This window comes from Marmota monax, unplaced genomic scaffold (assembly GCF_021218885.2).
Source record: "Marmota monax isolate L192 unplaced genomic scaffold, Marmota_monax_Labrador192_F-V1.1 WCK01_AAM20220418_F8-fsc00228, whole genome shotgun sequence".
NCBI classification, from domain to species: Eukaryota; Metazoa; Chordata; class Mammalia; order Rodentia; family Sciuridae; genus Marmota; species Marmota monax.
Window position 1 is genome coordinate 996,457 of NW_026695240.1, and position 18,070 is coordinate 1,014,526.

General features: G+C 54.6%; 3 protein-coding genes across 3 annotated transcripts; 1 reads left to right on the forward strand and 2 right to left on the reverse strand.

Moving 5' to 3' along the window:
- Positions 1-671: 671 nt before the first annotated feature.
- On the reverse strand, positions 672-3,085 carry Zfp36 (ZFP36 ring finger protein). Its single transcript, XM_046440052.2, has 2 exons — positions 3,005-3,085; positions 672-2,277 (listed from the first exon to the last, which is right to left on the reverse strand). The coding sequence occupies exons 1-2, from the start codon at positions 3,044-3,046 to the stop codon at positions 1,345-1,347; spliced, it is 975 nt and encodes a 324-aa protein (XP_046296008.1). The 5' UTR covers positions 3,047-3,085; the 3' UTR covers positions 672-1,344.
- Positions 3,086-9,766: 6,681 nt separating this feature from the next.
- Positions 9,767-13,139, reverse strand: Med29 (mediator complex subunit 29). Its single transcript, XM_046440053.1, has 4 exons — positions 12,874-13,139; positions 12,288-12,346; positions 12,004-12,088; positions 9,767-10,094 (listed from the first exon to the last, which is right to left on the reverse strand). The coding sequence occupies exons 1-4, from the start codon at positions 13,087-13,089 to the stop codon at positions 9,852-9,854; spliced, it is 603 nt and encodes a 200-aa protein (XP_046296009.1). The 5' UTR covers positions 13,090-13,139; the 3' UTR covers positions 9,767-9,851.
- A 51-nt stretch (positions 13,140-13,190) lies between these two features.
- On the forward strand, positions 13,191-18,070 carry Paf1 (PAF1 homolog, Paf1/RNA polymerase II complex component). Its single transcript, XM_046440051.2, has 14 exons — positions 13,191-13,687; positions 14,145-14,174; positions 14,271-14,363; positions 14,610-14,731; positions 14,822-14,888; positions 14,989-15,090; positions 15,176-15,281; positions 15,360-15,428; positions 15,511-15,614; positions 15,697-15,813; positions 15,913-16,041; positions 17,138-17,243; positions 17,351-17,441; positions 17,520-18,070. The coding sequence occupies exons 1-14, from the start codon at positions 13,641-13,643 to the stop codon at positions 17,918-17,920; spliced, it is 1,584 nt and encodes a 527-aa protein (XP_046296007.1). The 5' UTR covers positions 13,191-13,640; the 3' UTR covers positions 17,921-18,070.

The window sequence follows — 18,070 nt, forward strand, 5'->3', positions numbered from 1 at the left end:
TGCCCGGATCCCGAAGTTCTGAACTTCTCGGTCCCGACAAGCACCAACCCTGTAACCCCGAGGACCCAGTGTCCCGGGGATGCCGGGGGTCCCCGTGAGACCCCAGCGTCTAGATAGGAAGTCGTGCCTAGATTGGAAGCGACACAGCCTGAGATTCCAAAGTGCTGAGATTCTCGACTCTGGAGACTTCGGGCCCCCTCCCGCAACAGCCCGAAGGTCCGAGTCCCCCGGGTTCAAGTGCTGAGGCGGGTGCCGCGGCCCCAGGAGCCTGGGCCCCGGGGGTGACCCCCGCCTCTGCGGCCCCGCCGCCCCCGCCCGCCCTGGGCTCGCGTTCCGGCACATTCCGTCCTCTCAATTCCGCCCGGCCCGCCTCCCTTGGCCCCGTGGGGACGGAAACATCCCGTCCCCGCCCGAGCTAGGTCAAGGAGCCCGATGAGACAGGAGCGCAGCCCCCCCCCCACGCCCCGGGAACTGGCTCTCCCGGTTCTTACGGGTGACCTCACCTGGACCCGCCCTCTCAGGTGAAGGGCCGGGTCCGCTGACGTCACTTCCTGCCAGGTAAGTGCCACTGGCGCTGGGGTTCGCAAAGGTCAGTCGACTCTACCCTGCTGAGGGTAAGAGTCCTTCCCTCTCCCCTCACTGCCTCTAGACCCCGAAAAAACCAGCATTCGTTTGCTGATAGACTCCTTTTATTTAAAAATCTCAAAAAAACAAAACAAAAACACAAAAATAAATTTTTAAGACAATATATTACTTAATATATTATTATAGCATACTTACAATAATTATACCATCGTTTCCAATATTACAAAAAGGCAGGAAAATACAAGGGAAGCAGACGACCCAATATATATAAATAACTATAAAATCTTATTAGAATAAATAAAGTCGTCATAAATAAGGGGCCCACTGGCTTGGGAGGAGGGATTTGGCAATAACTTTGGCTACTTGCTTGTGGAGGGAAATTTGAGCACCAGGATTCTCCCTCGGGGAGGTTCCAATCACCAAACACTGGAACCTCGGGTCTAGGGAAAAATGGGAGGGGACATAGGGGCCTACTATTCACAGCAAACAATTCCAGGAGACAGTTGGGCAGGGGAGAGGACTCACTGGTTCCCTCAAATATGCTACATGTTTTAAAGAACCCCAGAAAACACTGTCCCCCAACACCATGAACACTGAGCTTGCACACCGGGGACCTGCCCCAGGGTGGCATGGGGGAGGGGTTAATGCATTATGGAATGTGGAGGAAGGGCCACTTGATTAAATCAGGAATCCCCCAGGTTCCCACAGCACAAGTGCCTCCCCTTGAGATCCAGCTGATGCCTACTAGGCAGGCACTTGTCATTCAGAAACAGAGATTCGATTGAAGATGGGGAGTCGTCGTGGGGCTGCAGGTGGCTGAGGTGGCACAAAAACCCCAGCTTCAAAGACAGGTGAGTCGGATCCCCCCAGGCTGCTGCCGCTGCTGGCATATTCATCAGGGTCAGATCCCAGGCTGTGTGCAGAAGGGCTCCGGGCCAGGCCACCCAAGGGCCCCCAGATGCTGCCAGGAGTGGCCCTTTTGCAAGAGGGGCAACAGGCTGGGGTGGGGTCCCTTCGAGTCACAGGGGTCCCAGGGGCGGCAGAGAAGGCAGAAGGTGAAAGTGGAAGGTCCCCAGGTGGTGGTGGGGAGCTGGAGGGTGAGAAGGAACATGAGGACAGGGAAGGGCCTGCCAGGCCTGGTGGTGGTGGGGAGGTTCGGCGGCCAGAGGGCAAGCCAGAGAAGCTGATGCTCTGGCGCAGCACATGGGGGTGGCCAGGGGCCGCCAGGTCCTCGTTGAGATTGTGAATGAAGTGGCACCGTGAGCCGTAGGGGCAGCGGCCCTGGAGGTAGAATTTGTGGCAGAGTTCCGTCTTGTACTTGGGGTGGCGATTGGCCTGGCGCAACTCACCCAGGCCATGGGCAAACTGGCACTTAGCCCCATAGCGACAGCGCCCACTCTCTGAGAAGGTCCGACACAGTTCAGTCTTGTAGCGGGAGGAGGTGGTAGGGGTGGCAGTAGGCGAAGTGGGTGAGGGCGACTGCTCAGGCCCCGGGCGGGGAACAAGGGGTGCAAAGCCAGGAGGTGGGGGCACCCAGCCACAGCTGCGGCCCTCCACCAGGCTGGTAGAGCGGCCAGGCAAGCGGGAGGTGACCCCAGAAGGGCTGGAGTCAGATGAGTTCAGGCTCCAGAGTCCAGAGGACTCAGTTCCTCCGTGGTCGGATGACAGGTCAGGGCTCAGCGACAAGAGGCTCTGTGGGAATAGTGTTCGGTTAGGACACCTGAAAACTGAAAACGCAGGGTGACGCCCCGCCCCACGGCACAAGAGCCTGCCAGTCCGGTTTGTGGCCTCCGGGCCTGAGCCCCACCCCATTACAGAAACTCCTGGGTTCCAGATCCCAGGGATCCCGGTGGAGGTTCTGAGTTTATCTACGACTGACGCCTATTCTGAGGGACCCGGAAACACCTCCCCGCGCCGCTGAGGAGTTAAGAGGGGTCCCAAAGTTGGAGCACACAACGGTTCCTCAATTTGAAGCCTCTGGGCCTCCGGGGATACGGATGAGTTTCGTAACTGGGGGAGCCAGGCAAAGGTGACCTAGGAGACCGCGTCTTGGGTTTTAGGAACTCTGATTAGGAGCGGAGGCAGAAGTTGGTCCCCCCCGCCCCCCGCGGTGGAACTTCAACCCCAGAAACGCCTCCGCGCAAAACCGCGCCCTCAGCAACTAGGGGTGAGCCAGGTGTGGGGGCCATTTCCGCTTCCAGGCAACCTTAGTTTTAGAAAAGTGCGCCAGCTTTCCATCTCCAGGGCCGCCCCACCCGTGTTTGGGCTGCGACCCGGGGGTTGTGGGCTCTATTTTCCCGTCCTGATAATCAGGCTGGTCTGAGAAAGGAGGCCGACGACCCCGGCTAGAGTTTGCGGCGCCAGAAGAGTAGACAGTCAGGCGTGTGGTCCCCCGGGAATGCGGTCGGAGGGCACTCACCTCGTAGATGGCAGTGAGATCCATGGCGGCGCGGGTGGCCATGAAGGGCGGGCCAAAAGTCCGAGCGCTGAAGTCAGGCTGCTGCGGGTGGCGAGAGCCAGCATCTTATAGGACCGCGTGGGGGCGTGGCCACGAGAGGCGGGGCCAGGAGGGGCGCTTCCCGGACGCGCGCCCGCGGCTCGGCCCGCCGGGCCTCGTACCAGTTCCCTTCCGCCCGCCCCCGGCTAGGATGCGCCAGAACTTGGCCGGGAGGCAACCTCGACCCAGCGGGAGAGCCTGGGATGGGAAGCTAGAGCCTGAAGCGCCCAGGGAACTGGGAGAATGGCTCCAGGGGCAAATGACAGGGGCTGAGGCCGAGTGGGTGTGCACGTGCGAGATGGACAGTCTGGGGGAGGGGAGAAACAGAGGAAGAGACAGAGATAAGACGAGATGCAGAGAGAAAAACAGAGAGCCGCACGCAGCTAGAGACTAGCCCCGCCGGGCGCGGAGGCGCACACCTGTAACCCAGCTGGGAGGCTGAGGCGGGACGATCCCAAGTTCCAGGGCAGTGTCAGCCATTTAGCGAGACCCTCGGCAATTTAGTGAAACTCTGTCTAAAAAAAAAAAAAAAAAAAAAAAAGAAAGCAAGCTGGGGATGTAGCTCAGTGGCAAAGCACCCTGGGTTCAATACCCAGTCCCAAACCAAAAACAAACAAAAAACGAAGGCACAGAAGAGGAAGGGAAGAAGAGGAGGGAGGAGGAAGTGGGGAAACCAGAGATGGCCCCTGAGAGACAGATGCAGAAGGAAAAACGACACGGGAGAGGCACATAAGAAAAAAGGAGAAAAAACAGTGAGAAACACCTGCAGAGAGATAGAAATCTGCAGGGGCAAAAGGAAGAGCCGAGACCACAGACCTTTTGGAAGGGAATTCTCTTCGCAGACCTTACTAGGTGCAGCATCACCAATAGCCTAGATCGGCAGACCTGACTACTTTCCAAGTCCCATTTAGGGGGGTGGGGGTTGGGTGAGGTCCGGGCTACCAGGCCAGGTTGAAATGGGCAGCTGTGGCACCTCCTGCTGACGCTGATAGTGGCACTTCTAATTTCTTCGGGGTGGGCCATTGTGTAAATGCTTTACATACATTAACTCAATCCCCGCCACCTCTCAGGGAGGTATTATACCCATTTTAAGCACAAAGAAACCGAGGTCAAGTTACTTCCTTTAAAAGGTAGTGAACCTCAGCCACCAAATTCCAAGACATTTAAAATTAAAGATGGGTGGGGGGGACTGGATCGGCGGGGGTTCTTTATCGTGGAGGAGGACTGCCTGGATTCAACAGTTTTTAGAGATGGTCGCCGTGGGCTTTCCTCAACGGTTGAATGGGACTTACAAAATTCTCCATTTTCAAGGATCACCCCCCACATTGGCAAGCCCTTTATTTTCAAAGGCTTGCCCTAAGTGAAAACTCTTTAAGATCTGGGAAGTAAATTGACCTTTTGGGGGGAATCTTAATGAGCTGGCTGCCTTGAGTGAGAAGACGGGGGTAGATAGAAATCATTGCCGTGAAGCGGAGTGATAATGGTGGAAAGTTTATTCTTTCACGCTGCGCCGCGGGCTTGTATTGAGGTGGGGAGATCTGGCCAGGCTCCACGCCAACTTGCCTCGTCGTAGCACGGGGGGAATCCCTAATGTGGCGCTTTCTGAGGCCAAGGGGCCTTCCTAGATCGGTCCCGTGAGCGGGGCGGGCCGCGGGCGGCTTTGGCACGGTTGCGGCCTCCCGCTCGCCCGTGACTCACTCGCAGGGGGCGGGGGAGGGGGCTTCCTGGAAGCCGTGACGAGGAGGCTCAGCCGGGACGCCCGGGTTCCTCTCCTGTAACCAGGGCTCCTGTCTGCTGTAAACAGAGCCTCCGAGGACCAGGGGAAGAGCGGCGGGAGGGGGGCGCGAGGAGGGGCCCGGGACCTGCCTCCCGCCCAGCCCAGCGCCGTCGCTGTCGCTCCAGGGACTAGAGGGGAAAACCTGAGTGGGGGGGCAGCCCGGGTCCGCTCTGGCCACGGTCCAGGGGGAGGGAGTCCAGTTTCGATTCCCTGGAGACAGGGAGCCCTTCCCACTCCTGAGTCGGCCCGGCCCCCTCCCCTGTGCCATCTGCTGAGTCATCGGGACCAGAGTTGGACGCTGGGGATCGGGCCACTCTCGCAGGGCGGGACGACCCCTGGTTCCCCCAAACTCCAGGCCGACGTGGGAGGCTCTAGAAGCTGGGCCTGGGCGTCTCCTGCCAGGACAGCGAGGGTCGAGGCCCGAGGCCCTCCTCGGTCGCCCGCAGGGCTGCGGCCCCCAGGCGCGTCTCGCTCGCACCCGGGTCCGGGCCCGGACCCCCCCCTCTCGGCCCAGGAGTCGGGTGCCCTGCCCCCAGCGCCCAGGCCGGGAGGAAGTTCACGGCAGGACTCCTCCCCGCTCCCCACGTAGCCAGCGGGAAAATCCGCGGCTCCAGCGGCCCCGGGAATCCCCTCTGGAATGACGGTGGGGAGGGACGTGGCCGGGGTCCCGGGCTGGGCGCCCCATCGGGTCCTGGGCGGGCGGGCAGGGGTTGGGGGGAGAAAGGGGCGGAAACCAGAAAGGCTAAAAATACCACGAGCACTTCCGGCCCAGGGGGAGGAGAACGTAGAGCAGAGTTTCCAGAAAAACAAGCGGGGACGGGAAACGCGGGGGTGTGAGAGCCCGTGTGAGTGCGGGGCGAGCAGGGGCCGGTGTACTCACGGCACGTGTGCCCGGCTGCGTGTGTGCCTGGCGTGATTGCCTGGGCGGCCGCGGGTGTGGCCCGGTGTGGGACTGCTGGTGTGCACCACTAGTGTGAATAGTGTGCTCCTGCAGGTGTGTGCTCTGCACCTCTGCGGGGAGGAGGTCAGGGCGCCTGGGGTTGCAGTTGGGGAAGTAGGTGTGGGACTTGAGTGTGCCGGTTTCCTGTGTGAAGGGCCGTGTGCATATGATCCCCAAGGACAGGACTCTGTGAATAAACATGTGAAACCATCTATCTGTGTAATAGATTGACTAACCACCAGCGCTGGAGCCAACTGGATGTGGGGAGGCCGTGAATTGCCATTACTCTGCAGCTGTCTTTGAGTTGGATTTATGGGACTGCACTGTCCACACCGCTGCCATCTGTACATAGCTCTGAGCCACTGTGGGATCTGGAGTGACTAAGGTGCCTGGGCTGGCCAGGGACTGACTGTACCTGCTGGTGTGGCTGGGGGTCTGCAGATATCCTTGAAGCTAGGTGATTTTATGACCTTGAAGTCCCTCTAGGTGACTGCAGCTGTGGCTCAGTGTGTATGCTTCTTAGGTGTATGAGTGGTGTTCACGCATCTGTCCTTAGCCGTGGGTGTGCCTGAGGCTGCATGTGCATGACGACACATTAGGCTAGTGTCTGGATGAAGTTCCTCTGTGGCCCAGTCACAAGGCAGTGAAATTGGTGAACTTTGGTGCCTGACGTCGACAGCGCGCATGATGGGGAGAGTGGTTGGTGCCCTGCTCCATGTGGCTGTTGGTGTGTCTGCCTCTGTGGGCAGCGCAGACATGCACACACCCGCACCTGAGAAGCTGTGTCTGAGCCAGTCTTATCTGTCCCCAGCTGGTGAGGTGCTGCTGCCACTGGGCTGAGGGCAGAGCTGACTCAGCCCTGATGGGCAAAGTCTGCGATGGGGTGAGAGATAGCGGGCAAAGTGGTGGTTAGAGGGTTGTTTGTGTATTCACATGGTTGAGTTATTCATTTAGAGTTTGTTTGTGGGACTGCCAATGGGATGGGGTCCCTGGGGCATCAGGTAGTGGGGCGGTGGGTTCTGCTAGTCTCTGCTGGACGGTGAGGGGGTGAGGGTGGTGTGAGCCTGTGCGGTGCCCATAGTCTGTGCTGCCTCATGTGTGTTGTGTGGTGGCTGTGCATGCATGTCATACACACCCCCCTGAGCACCAGGTCCTACACCCTCCCTCTGTGCCTAACAACCTAGCAAAGTCAAGTCCTCACTGGATAATCTGCTTGGGCTTCCTATCCTATCCCTGCTCCTTCATCAAGACCCCAAGCCTCCTCGTTGGTGGGTCAACTCACCAGCACATTCCTGCCTCAGGGCCTTTGCATTGCACTTCTCTCCCTGGAATCCTCTTGCAGTGGATTCCCTCTCCTTCAAGTTGACTCTAGCACGTCAGTGAGGCCTGCCTTGACCTCTATTAAGGATTTTTTTGTTGTTGTTTTGAGACAGGAATGGGGTTTATTACATAACCCAGGCTGGTTTTGAACTCCTGGGCCCAAGCGATCTTCCTGCCTTAACCTCCAGGGTAGCTGGAATTTCAGGCATGTACCATTGTACCTGGTGCTTGGTTTTTTTGTTTTTGTCTTTTTTGGTTTTGAAAATCAAACCCAGGGTCCTACATATATTAAGCGCATCTCTACCACTGAGCCACACCACCAGCCCTCCAATTTAAATAACCTTATCATCACTTGAACATAATAAACATGTTACATCTAATTATAAACCCAAATGATGTTCACAGGATGACTACCCAATGAGGGTTTTCAATAAATTGACAATTCTCAATATGCCAGTCGTTTTTTCTTTTCTTTTGCAGTGCTGGGTATTGAACCCAGGGGCTCATTACCTCTGAGCCACATCCCCAGCCCTTTTTATTTCTTTATTTTTTTGAGACAGGGTCTCACTAAATTGCCCAGGCTGGCTTTGAACTTGTGATCCTTCTGCCTCAGCCTCCTGAGTAACGTGTTGATCTACCATGTCATTTTTTATGCTCTCTCTCAGGGATCAGCATAGGGTTCTTGGGTCGAACTGCAGAGCTTGGCCCACACAAGATGCTCAGCCTGTGTTGCACTGTCTGCGCTGCATCACCCACTGCCTGTGGTGTCTCCTAGGTGTGGGTTTTGCACTCTGGCCTTGTCTCCTGGGTGCTGGGATGTTATTCCCTCACCTGTGATGTCACGTTGACACCACCCAGTGGAGCCAGCTGTACCTGTCTTGCACATATGCTCATGAACTGACACATCTCTGCCAGTATGTGCCGGTGTGCCCCTGGGCTGGGAGCTGGTAGGCTCTGCTGGGGACAGGGTTAGCATATTTTCAATTTTATGAAAGATAACTAAATCCTGCTAGGCAGAAAGAAGACTATTATTAGAGATTAAGTACAGGTAAGGAGACGTGTGTGGGTGCCCAGGGGACAGGGACTAATGGTGTTTGTTTTGTTGCTGTAGTGGGGATCCGTTGCAGAGGTGCCTCACCACTTAGCTACACAGCCCTTTTTATTTCATTTCTGAGACAGGGTCTGACCAAGTAGCCCAGGCTGGCCTTGAACTTGGAATTCTCCTGCCTCACCATCCAGTCACTGGTATTACAGGTGCGTGCCCCTGCACCCAGCTAGATGGTCAAGTATGTGTCAAATTGGCTGGGCCACAGTTCCAATTGTTTGAAAAGCTGATTGAATCAGACAGGGGCTGAGCTAAGGTTTCCCTGAAGAAGATGGCCACCTGCGGTCAGCTCTTCAGCTTGCCTTCCTGACTGAGCACCAGTGCTTCAAGGAAGCTCAGGGAAGGAATTTTCTGGGATGTACACACACAGCTGGGCCGCATTCCAGTTTCCCAGTATGGGACAGTGAATCACAGAGGTCTCCATGGTCTCGGGGTTTCCTTACAAACATGGGGTCCAGGAGAGGAGGCTGTTGGGTGGTGACATGGGAACCAGGGCACTGAAGGTGTTGGGTGGGGCAGTTCCCCGACCAGGCTGAGTCACCGGGCCTTTCACACCCCAACAGCTGGGTCTAGGGTGGTAGCTCTGCCGGGCACTTGCCCAGGCCTGACGGCCATGGCTGAGCTTCCCCCGAAGCTGTTCGGCTGTTGGGGACAGGGGAAGCATGGTGGGGCACTCCCTCCCTCCCTCAAGCCCCCTCCCCAGGGCCTGCTTCCCGGAGCTGGGTTCTTCCCCAGGACTGATGATTCACACCACTGGGGCCTTTTCACTTCTCCTTTGGGCTAAAAATACAGGGACCCAGGCATCCAGCTGGGCCAGGCTGCCCCACAGATTGCACAATGGCCCACATTGGTGTTCCGCTGACGCAGGGCCTGGGGACAGGCGGGGGCCTGGGTTGCTCCCCAATCAGGCATGTTGAGGTTAGGGCCTCAGCTCCTCCACTTCTTCTTTCCTGGGCTCAAGACCTTGCAGGCTGGGCTAATGTGGGAGATGCTGAGGGTCTCTGGGCTTGGCTGTGGTCCCTAGAAATGATGCCCTTCCCTTAGCACCAAGAAACCCAAGGTTTCTGGCTCTCTTCATAGACAAGAGTCCCAGTTAGGAGGTGGGGGCAGCCAAAGAGGACTGACTGTTAGAGACAGGGATACAGAAAACCACAGGGGCAGAGACTGAAATGGGGCAGAGAAGAGAGAGAGAGAGAGAGAGAGAGAGAGAGAGAGAGAGAGAGAAACAACACAGGAGACAGGAACAGCTGGAGAAAGAAACAGACACAAATCACCCCCAACTGACCAAACTCCAGGGAAGACTGAGAGGGAAGGGCCCAGCCAGGAGACCACACCCAGGCCACACCTACACCAGGCAGGGGTAGGGCCCTTGGAACAAAGGTCATCAAGAAGGCTCAGTTCAAAGTCCATACTAGTCCTGGGAGGGTAGGAGGAGAGCAGTAGAGGCGGGGTTGGGTCCTGTTGTTCTCCCTGCTGGCCTCTGCTGCCCCCTGCTGGCTCCAATCCGCAATGCTCAGGAAAGAAGGAGAAATGAGACACAACTCGTGCTTTTTGGCTTAGGCCAATCTTCATTCTTTGTCTGCCCCCCTTATCCCCCAATGCCAGCCCCGCTCCCTGCCATGCCATCTCAGAGGGTGCCCCCGGGGCCAGTAGGTGGTGCAGGCGTCTTGCCTGTGACCTTGTTGGCACAGTCCAGCAGGGCCGTATGAATGTCCTTGGCACAGGCAATCTGGGCTTTGATGACGGCCAGGTACTGCGGGTAGGGCAGGCTGTCAGGCTGCACGGCATCTGGCTTGGTGGCTGTGGGCACCAGGGTCGGAGAGTGCTTGGCACTGTCACAGCTCTGTGAAAGGCACTCATGCGCCAGGCGCTGTGGACAGGCAGGCAGGGGTGCAGCATCAGCCTCACTCTAGGTACACAGGGTCCCCCACCCCCTGGGGGCCAGCCTGGGGCAGCCTGCTAGATCTTTGGAGTCCTAAGGTCTTGGGAGTCAGAGCTGGGCCCTGCCAATCACTGGATGGGTGACCTGAAGCAAGCGACTGCTCTTCTCTGAGACTCAGTTTCCTCCTCTGGAAAATGGGTTTAAGGACTACCTCTTTTAACCTCATAGATAAGAACAGTAAGAACAGGTGTGTTGAGGCCCAGATCCTAGTGCATCATTTCTTTTCTTTTATGGAGGATTGAACCCAGGGGCACATCTACTGGGCTGCATCCCCAGCCTGTTTTTTATATTTTATTAGAGAAAGGGTCTCACTGAGTTGCTTAGGTCCTTGCTAAGTTGCTGAGGCTGGCTTTGAACTTCAGCCTCCAGAGCTGCTGGGATTACAAGTGTGCATCAGCACCCGGGCCCTAGTACATCATTTGAAGTACTAACTGATGATTGTCGGTTATTATGACTGTTACTGTCTTAACCCCAAGCTTAGCATCGGCAGTGGCTTCTCTGATGGCACCTGCCATGGATTTTCTCCTACTTGTTTGGTCACTCCTACCAGGTACTTCTCACTCTACTCAAGACTGGAGCAGCAGTCTCCAGACTCCTTCTCCTTCCACTCCCCATGATCCCTCGGCTGTCACCCCCACACACTGGGCTCCCACCTCTTCAATGACGGTGCCCACACCTCTGTCCTTAGCTTCTCTTGTATTCCTAGGCCCCTTCCCTCATATTCTCCCATCAAACTGTTGTTTCTCATGGGTCCCCATCTCAGATGATTCTACCATTCCTACCAGAGCCCTGGGCCCCATCCTGGAAAGTCCTCCCTTAACAGCCCATCTGTCCTGTAGCCTGACAAAACTTAGAAGCTCCCAAGTTCTTCCTCAAGAAGTGAGGAACCAGGGAACTGGGAATATGGGAACCAGGGCACTGAAGGTGTTGGGTTGGGCAGTTCATCAGCCCCACTCTGGTTGCATCCTTGGGCCTCACTAAACTGCAAGTTCTTTACTCAGCTTTTCTTACAAAGTCTTCTTTTGGCAGCCAGAGGCATATTATATTACTAAAAAGCAAACTGTTCCATGTTCTCCCTTACCTGAAATCCTCCATGGCTCCCCAGTGCCCTCAGCGTTATATTCAAAATTCCACTCCTACTACACCTGAGCCAGACTGAATCTCCTAATAATCTCCTGAAATTTAAAGCATAAGTTGTTCCTGGCTGGAACACAGTGTTACCCCAACCGCTTCTCAATTCTGCCTTGCCTTTAACACCTGGTCCAGAATGATAATACTATAGGAAACACTTGCCATATACCTAGTATGATGGGTATGTACTTTCCGTGCATGATCTTGCTGAGTTTTCTTTGAAACCCTATTTTCCAAGGGAGGAACCCAAGGCTCACAGGAAGTTGATTAGAGGCCTGCCTCTCACCTCCTGCACTCTCTGTTCTTTGTTCTGATCTCTCTCCAATGTGCTCTCCTCAGCAGCCTTCCCTGAACCACTCTCTCTCTACCCTCAACCCATGCTTCCACATCCCCTCAGCTGCCTTCCATCCTAGCCCTGACACCACTGCCTGTGCTCCATTTCACAGCCCCAACCACCGTGGCCTGGACTTCTCCCATCACAAACTTGACCACTGTGAGTTGTCCCTGTTTGGGGTTACACTTGTCACTGCACTAAACTGCAAGTTCTGTGAGAGTAAGGATCAGGGCAACAATGTGTCTCCAGCATCAGATGAAGCCCAGGTCTGTCCCAGAGGAGGTACCCAGTGAATGAGCCGACTGATGGTTCATGAAAATCCCAGGGACTGAGGTAAGAATGTGGGCACCCAGTGCCCAGAAGACCCCTTACCAGACACAGCTCCAGCTGGTCACAGAGTGCGTAGAACTCCTCCAGGCACTTGTCAAAACGCTGTATGGGTCCATCGCTGCTCTTTCTAGCATCCGGGAGAAAAGAGGGGAATGGATTTCCAATCTCTGAGGCACCAGGGTCTACACAACTAAGTGTTCATCAGGAAACCAGGGACAGGCCCAGGGGATCTGAAGCAGAGCTTGAAATTAGGAGGGTGGTGGGGGGAGGAATTTCTAAGGCTGGGGTGGAGAGAGGATATCCTGGGGAAAGAGGGCTGCACTTACTGTCCATTGTCAATGTTAGTGTTCTGAATCAAGTTCTGCGCTGCAACCTTCATCAAGGTCTAGTTTAAAAAGAAAGAAAAAGATGCGGGAGATAGAGAAACAGAGAGGATAATTTTGTTAGATCTACGCTCTTCCTTGAGATAACACCCAGCCTTAGTCCTCCTCTTCATTTGGCATCTCCCTCCTGACACTCCAGAATAATGCTGATTTCCATACCTATATCAGACACTGGTATTTTCCCGGAAGCCTGCCCTCGCCTGGGGTTTCACCAACAATCTCCATTATCCACCAATCACGGGCAGAAGCTACGAATAGACACTCCTTTCCACAGGCTTTAACGACCAGAGGCGGGCTTTCCCCTTACACCCCTTCCCACTCAAGTTCTGGCCAATCCCAGCCTCAACATCTACATTGATCCCGCCCCACAATGTCACTCCACAGAGCTTCGCTTTGGCATCACAAAAAAAATGAACGTCTTTCTCCTCTTCCCTACTACGATCTCTCCACAACTAAACCACCCCTCACACGCCCTCTTGGAATCAGACTGCCAAATCCTGCATTCTCCTCACAGCTCCCGATCAATCACCTGTAGACTCTCCTTCAGCTGCGGGATGAGCATCTTATAGCGCTGCACAGGATCGAAGTCCTGTTGTTGTTGCTGCAGGAGACCGCTTTGGGCAGGTCCCACCAGTTGTGCTGGCGGTTGCGGCTGCTGCTGGGAACCCGGACCACCAGTCGAACCCGGAGCCGATACACCACCAGCTGAGGAAGCCACTGAAGCCTGCTGCTGGGGCGCAGCCATCTTCCTTGCTTAGAGCGCCGGAAGTGCGTCACAAGTGCTGCTCCCGTGTTTCAGTGTCTCCATCCGTAGGCCCCGTTTACTAGTTAGCTCCGCCTTCAGACAGTTTAACCAATGAAAGGAGAGGAGATGCCCCCACCTTCCATCAGTCTCAAATCCGACGTCCAGACTTGGATTTCTTTTCGCCAATCACAAGACGTTTTCCCTCCATGGCTCCACCCTTTACCCAGAAGCTCTCCAATCCGTGCGTGTTTCTCATCCGGACTCTATTTCCCGGAAGGCTTTGCGGCCTGAGGCGACCTGTCGGGTCCTTAGCGTCTTGGCGGCAGTTGGTGGAGCCGGAGCTGTGAGTCCGTCTGTGGCGCTGCCTGAGCGTTCTCCTGAGTCTTGCCCAAAGCTCTTCCCTCCAGCCTCTCACCCTAACCCTCCCCCTCAGAGAACGGCGTCATCCTGAGTCCTGCCTCAGGTCAGGCGTCCACGGAGGTCGGCACGCCCCTCCGCGTCTGCCCGCGGCGCAGCAAGGACCCCGTCCGGGCCGCCGTCGCCTCGTCGCTATGGCGCCCACCATCCAGACCCAGGCCCAGCGGGAGGATGGCCACAGGTAGGCGCCACGCTACCTGGCTCTACCCCTCTCCTCTACGTCTCCCAGGGCTTCAGCAAGGCGGGGGTCGGGTGAGGGTATCTGCCCACGTCGTCATTGCCCCCCCAGGGCTGCCCGCGAGGTCACGGAGTGCTTACCTTTGACCGAGGGGGCGGGCTCCTCCTGGGACTCGGGTGTTACCCCTTCCTCTCCTGCCCCCGAATTAAGGAATTACTCCCCTGGAGGCGCTCCGGCAGATTGAGCGCTTAGATCACTCCAGTCAAGCGTTTGGAAACCATTCTTCCCAAAACGATTGAGTACGTGGTTTTTTATTAAAACACTGGATTGAAAGCTTTTGGGGACACTCCGCGAAACGGAATCGAATGCTTGCCCCCACCCCAAAATGGGTGCACCTTTTAGAAGCTTGGAGAAACCCCTTTCACTCCTCCGTTCTATCAGTCTCTCTTTTCTCCACCAGGCCCAATTCCCACCGGACTCTGCCTGAGAGGTGAGCCCCACTGTGATTTCCTCGGAGAAGTGGGCGTGGGAGCTGGGAGCAAAAGTGGGGCAGCATGGGCCAAATTTTGAGTTCTTGTTTTCCTAGATCTGGAGTGGTCTGCCGAGTCAAGTATTGCAATAGTCTCCCTGACATCCCCTTCGACCCCAAGTTCATCACATACCCTTTTGACCAGAACAGGTGAGATTAAGATCAGGGATGGGGAAACTACTCAGAAACGAGGAGCCTAAGGTTGCTTAGGCTCTTTACTTCTTTCTCTGGGTCTACTCGGTACCTACCCAGCCAGAGTAGCAGGTGCTCAGTAAATACTCATGGATGGAGCAAGTAGCATCTGAGATTCTCCCCAGAGCTTAGCTTCTGGGAAGCAGGGAGGAGAGGAATAAAGCTGGAATCAGAAATCCACAGTGGACATGTTTCCTTACCCAGGTTTGTCCAGTATAAAGCGACCTCCTTAGAGAAACAGCACAAACATGACCTCCTGACTGAGCCAGATCTGGGAGTCACCATTGACCTCATCAACCCCGACACCTACCGCATTGATCCAAATGGTTCGTGGGAAGACAGGGTTGGTCTACTCTAGACCATAAGAGGCCAGGCCTGGGCCTCCTTCATGGTGGTCCTGCCTCTTCCCTCTCTAGTTCTCCTGGATCCAGCTGATGAGAAGCTTTTAGAAGAGGAGATTCAGGCTCCCACCAGCTCTAAGAGGTGAGCAGGTGCCAACTAGGTACTGGGTCTGGCTGGGAGAGGCTCTGCAAACAGAGGAAGTCCTGCATGGGGTTCTAAAGTACCTCATCTTCTACCCCAGATCCCAGCAACATGCAAAAGTAGTGCCATGGATGCGGAAGACAGAATACATTTCCACTGAGTTCAACCGTTATGGCATCTCTAATGAGAAACCTGAGGTCAAGTAAGTTGAGATGGGAAGGATGGGGGAATGTGGAGATTTCTCGCTAAGTCCAGTGGTCCCTAAAGTTTATTGTCTTCACTCCTAGGATTGGGGTTTCTGTGAAGCAGCAGTTCACTGAGGAAGAAATATATAAAGATAGGGATAGCCAGATCACGGCCATCGAGAAGACTTTTGAGGATGCCCAGAAATCAGTAATTGAAGGACTAGGGTGGGGAGAAGCAGAAGTGTGACTTGAGCACTTCCCCTCACTCTGTTTTTGCTCCCACTAGATCTCCCAGCATTACAGCAAGCCTCGAGTGACACCAGTGGAGGTCATGCCTGTATTCCCAGACTTTAAGGTCAGGCCTAGGGCAAGAGGTCGAGGGATGGTCTCTCATGTCTGTCTGTACCAGACTAACCCAGTGCCCTCCATTCCCCCAGATGTGGATCAACCCATGTGCTCAGGTAATCTTTGACTCAGATCCAGCTCCCAAGGACACAAGTGGTGCAGCTGCATTGGAGATGATGTCTCAGGCCATGATCAGGTCAGTGGTTCTGCTGTTTACCTTCACCTGCTTCTCCTTGTCTCTCTGCCTCACTCTTTAACATCCCTCTTCTCCCAACTAGGGGCATGATGGATGAGGAAGGGAACCAGTTTGTGGCCTATTTCCTGCCTGTGGAAGAGACACTGAAGAAACGAAAACGGGACCAGGAGGAGGAGATGGACTATGCACCAGATGATGTGTGCGTGGGTTGGAGATAGGTTTTAGGAATTGAGAAGTATGTCTCCTTTTCTCCTTGTCAGGGATGAAAATGGGGCTGACTCTGTCCTGTCATTCTCAGGTATGACTACAAGATTGCTCGGGAGTACAACTGGAATGTGAAGAACAAGGCTAGCAAGGGCTACGAGGAAAACTACTTCTTCATCTTTCGAGAGGGTGATGGAGTTTACTACAATGAGTTGGAGACCAGGTACTCAGCACACTCCCAATTAGCCTGGTTCTGTGCTTTTCAAGACACTGAGGCATACAAGAACCATCCTGGAGGTCATTTGTGCCTTTGGATTTATGCATTGTAAACAAAAGCAGCAGGAATCTGCTCACCTACATGGGCTGGACCTGGCTCTAATACAAGAAGTCAGAAAGAAAATGTTCAGGTAATGCAGGAAACCTTTAGAGCTTTTGTGGATGGTGGACAGCCAACTTTCCTGATACACTGTTATTAATATAAAACTTCATGTGAAAGTACATAGCCATGGTATAAGGAATATATAACATTGGCATATGTATTTTAAGTGTAACACTTGATAACCATTTTTAAAAGGTGACCCCCAAACTCTTCACTAAGGGCTTAAGAGTTAACTGCTGTGTCAGGGCCCTAGGTTGGGAAAGCATGACCTGAATTTTTGTTTAAAGGAGGGATCAGAAATTCTGATCCAAAAGCCAGGCAGGAAATGTGAAAGACTGAACAGAGAGCGCTGGTGGGCTCAGGGTGACCTGGAACTCTTGGCAGCTTCTTTTTTTTTTTTTTTTTTTTAATTTTTATTGTTGGTTGTTCAAAACATTATCTTGGCAGCTTCTAAGGGACATCTGTCATCTTTTGTCACTCTGTTGGGGTAAGAAAGGTCTAGTAGGGCCCTAAATGCCTGTTTTTCTTTTTTTGGTACTTGTAAATGGACAGAAGGCCTTAATTTTATTTGTTTTTATGTGGTGTTGAGGATCAAACCCAGTGCCTCACATATGCTAGGCAAGCGCTCTGCCACTGTGCTACAACCCCATTACAAAATGCCTGTTTTTCAAAAGCCAGAAATCCATCTTCTTCTGGTTTTAATTCTGGGGTGCACTCTTAACACAGAGCCATGTCCCACCCTGCTTCTCCTAGTTTATAAGTATTGGTAAGTAATACACACACACACACACACGAATATACCACATGTACACATATCACAAGTAGTTTATCCTTCCCCTGGTGTGCTCTGGGCCAAGCACTGACTGGGAACTAAGTCAGACCCGACCCCTCAGGGGCCTTAAAACACATCTTCTATACTTGTGCAATTTGCCCACTGCAGGGTCCGCCTTAGTAAGCGCCGGGCCAAGGCTGGAGTTCAGTCAGGCACCAATGCCCTGCTCGTGGTCAAACACCGGGACATGAACGAGAAGGAATTAGAAGCCCAGGTAATAAACACCACTGGACCACAGCACCCTTAGGGAGGGCAGTGGTGGGTGAGAAGGATAGAAGAAGCCTGACAGAACACCCTTCTTCCCAATCCTGCCGCTTCTAGGAGGCACGGAAGGCCCAGCTGGAAAACCACGAACCAGAGGAGGAAGAGGAGGAGGAGATGGAGGCAGAAGAGAAAGAAGCTGGGGGCTCAGGTAAAGAGGAACAGGCCAGACCCTGGGAACCTCAAGAGGGCAGGAAATTGGGTCTCACCTCTTTCTGTTCCCTCACAGATGAGGAGAACGAGAAGGGCAGCAGCAGTGAGAAGGAGGGCAGCGAGGACGAGCGCTCAGGCAGTGAGAGTGAACGAGAGGAAGGTGACAGGGAGGAGGCAAGTGACAAGAGTGGAAGTGGTGAGGACGAGAGCAGTGAGGATGAAGCTCGGGCTGCTCGGGACAAAGAGGAGATCTTTGGTAGTGATGCGGATTCGGAGGATGATGTGGACTCTGATGATGAGGACAGAGGACGGGCCCGAGGTGGCAGTGACAATGATTCGGACAGTGGCAGTGACGGGGGTGGCCAGCGGAGCCGGAGCGCCAGCCCCTTCCCCAGTGGCAGTGAACACTCAGCCCAGGAAGATGGCAGTGAAGCTGCAGCTTCTGATTCCAGTGAGGCTGACAGCGATAGTGACTGAGCCCCAGACCGTTCAGAGGGGAAGCACAGACACATGCTCAGAGCAAGGCACTTTTCTAGTGGTCTATTTGTGAGCCCTTCACTTTATTTGTCACCGCCCCTCCCCCCACTCCAACCTTTGCTGTTAATAAAGTCAGCTTCTCTTGATGTA

What these genes read in the sequence shown, in the direction of transcription:
- Med29 (XM_046440053.1), bottom strand. Translation starts at nt 13,089, where the DNA reads ATGGCTGCGCCCCAGCAGCAGGCTTCAGTGGCTTCCTCAGCTGGTGGT. An exon ending in ACTAACATTGACAATGGACA is followed by an intron (nt 12,089 to 12,287) that starts GTAAGTGCAGCC and finishes CCCGGATGCTAG; the next exon opens with AAAGAGCAGCGATGGACCCA. An exon ending in ACCAGCTGGAGCTGTGTCTG is followed by an intron (nt 10,095 to 12,003) that starts GTAAGGGGTCTT and finishes GCCTGTCCACAG; the next exon opens with CGCCTGGCGCATGAGTGCCT.
- Zfp36 (XM_046440052.2), bottom strand. Translation starts at nt 3,046, where the DNA reads ATGGCCACCCGCGCCGCCATGGATCTCACTGCCATCTACGAG. An exon ending in ATCTCACTGCCATCTACGAG is followed by an intron (nt 2,278 to 3,004) that starts GTGAGTGCCCTC and finishes CTATTCCCACAG; the next exon opens with AGCCTCTTGTCGCTGAGCCC.
- Paf1 (XM_046440051.2), top strand. Translation starts at nt 13,641, where the DNA reads ATGGCGCCCACCATCCAGACCCAGGCCCAGCGGGAGGATGGCCACAG. An exon ending in CTACCGCATTGATCCAAATG is followed by an intron (nt 14,732 to 14,821) that starts GTTCGTGGGAAG and finishes TTCCCTCTCTAG; the next exon opens with TTCTCCTGGATCCAGCTGAT. An exon ending in ATGTCTCAGGCCATGATCAG is followed by an intron (nt 15,615 to 15,696) that starts GTCAGTGGTTCT and finishes TCTCCCAACTAG; the next exon opens with GGGCATGATGGATGAGGAAG.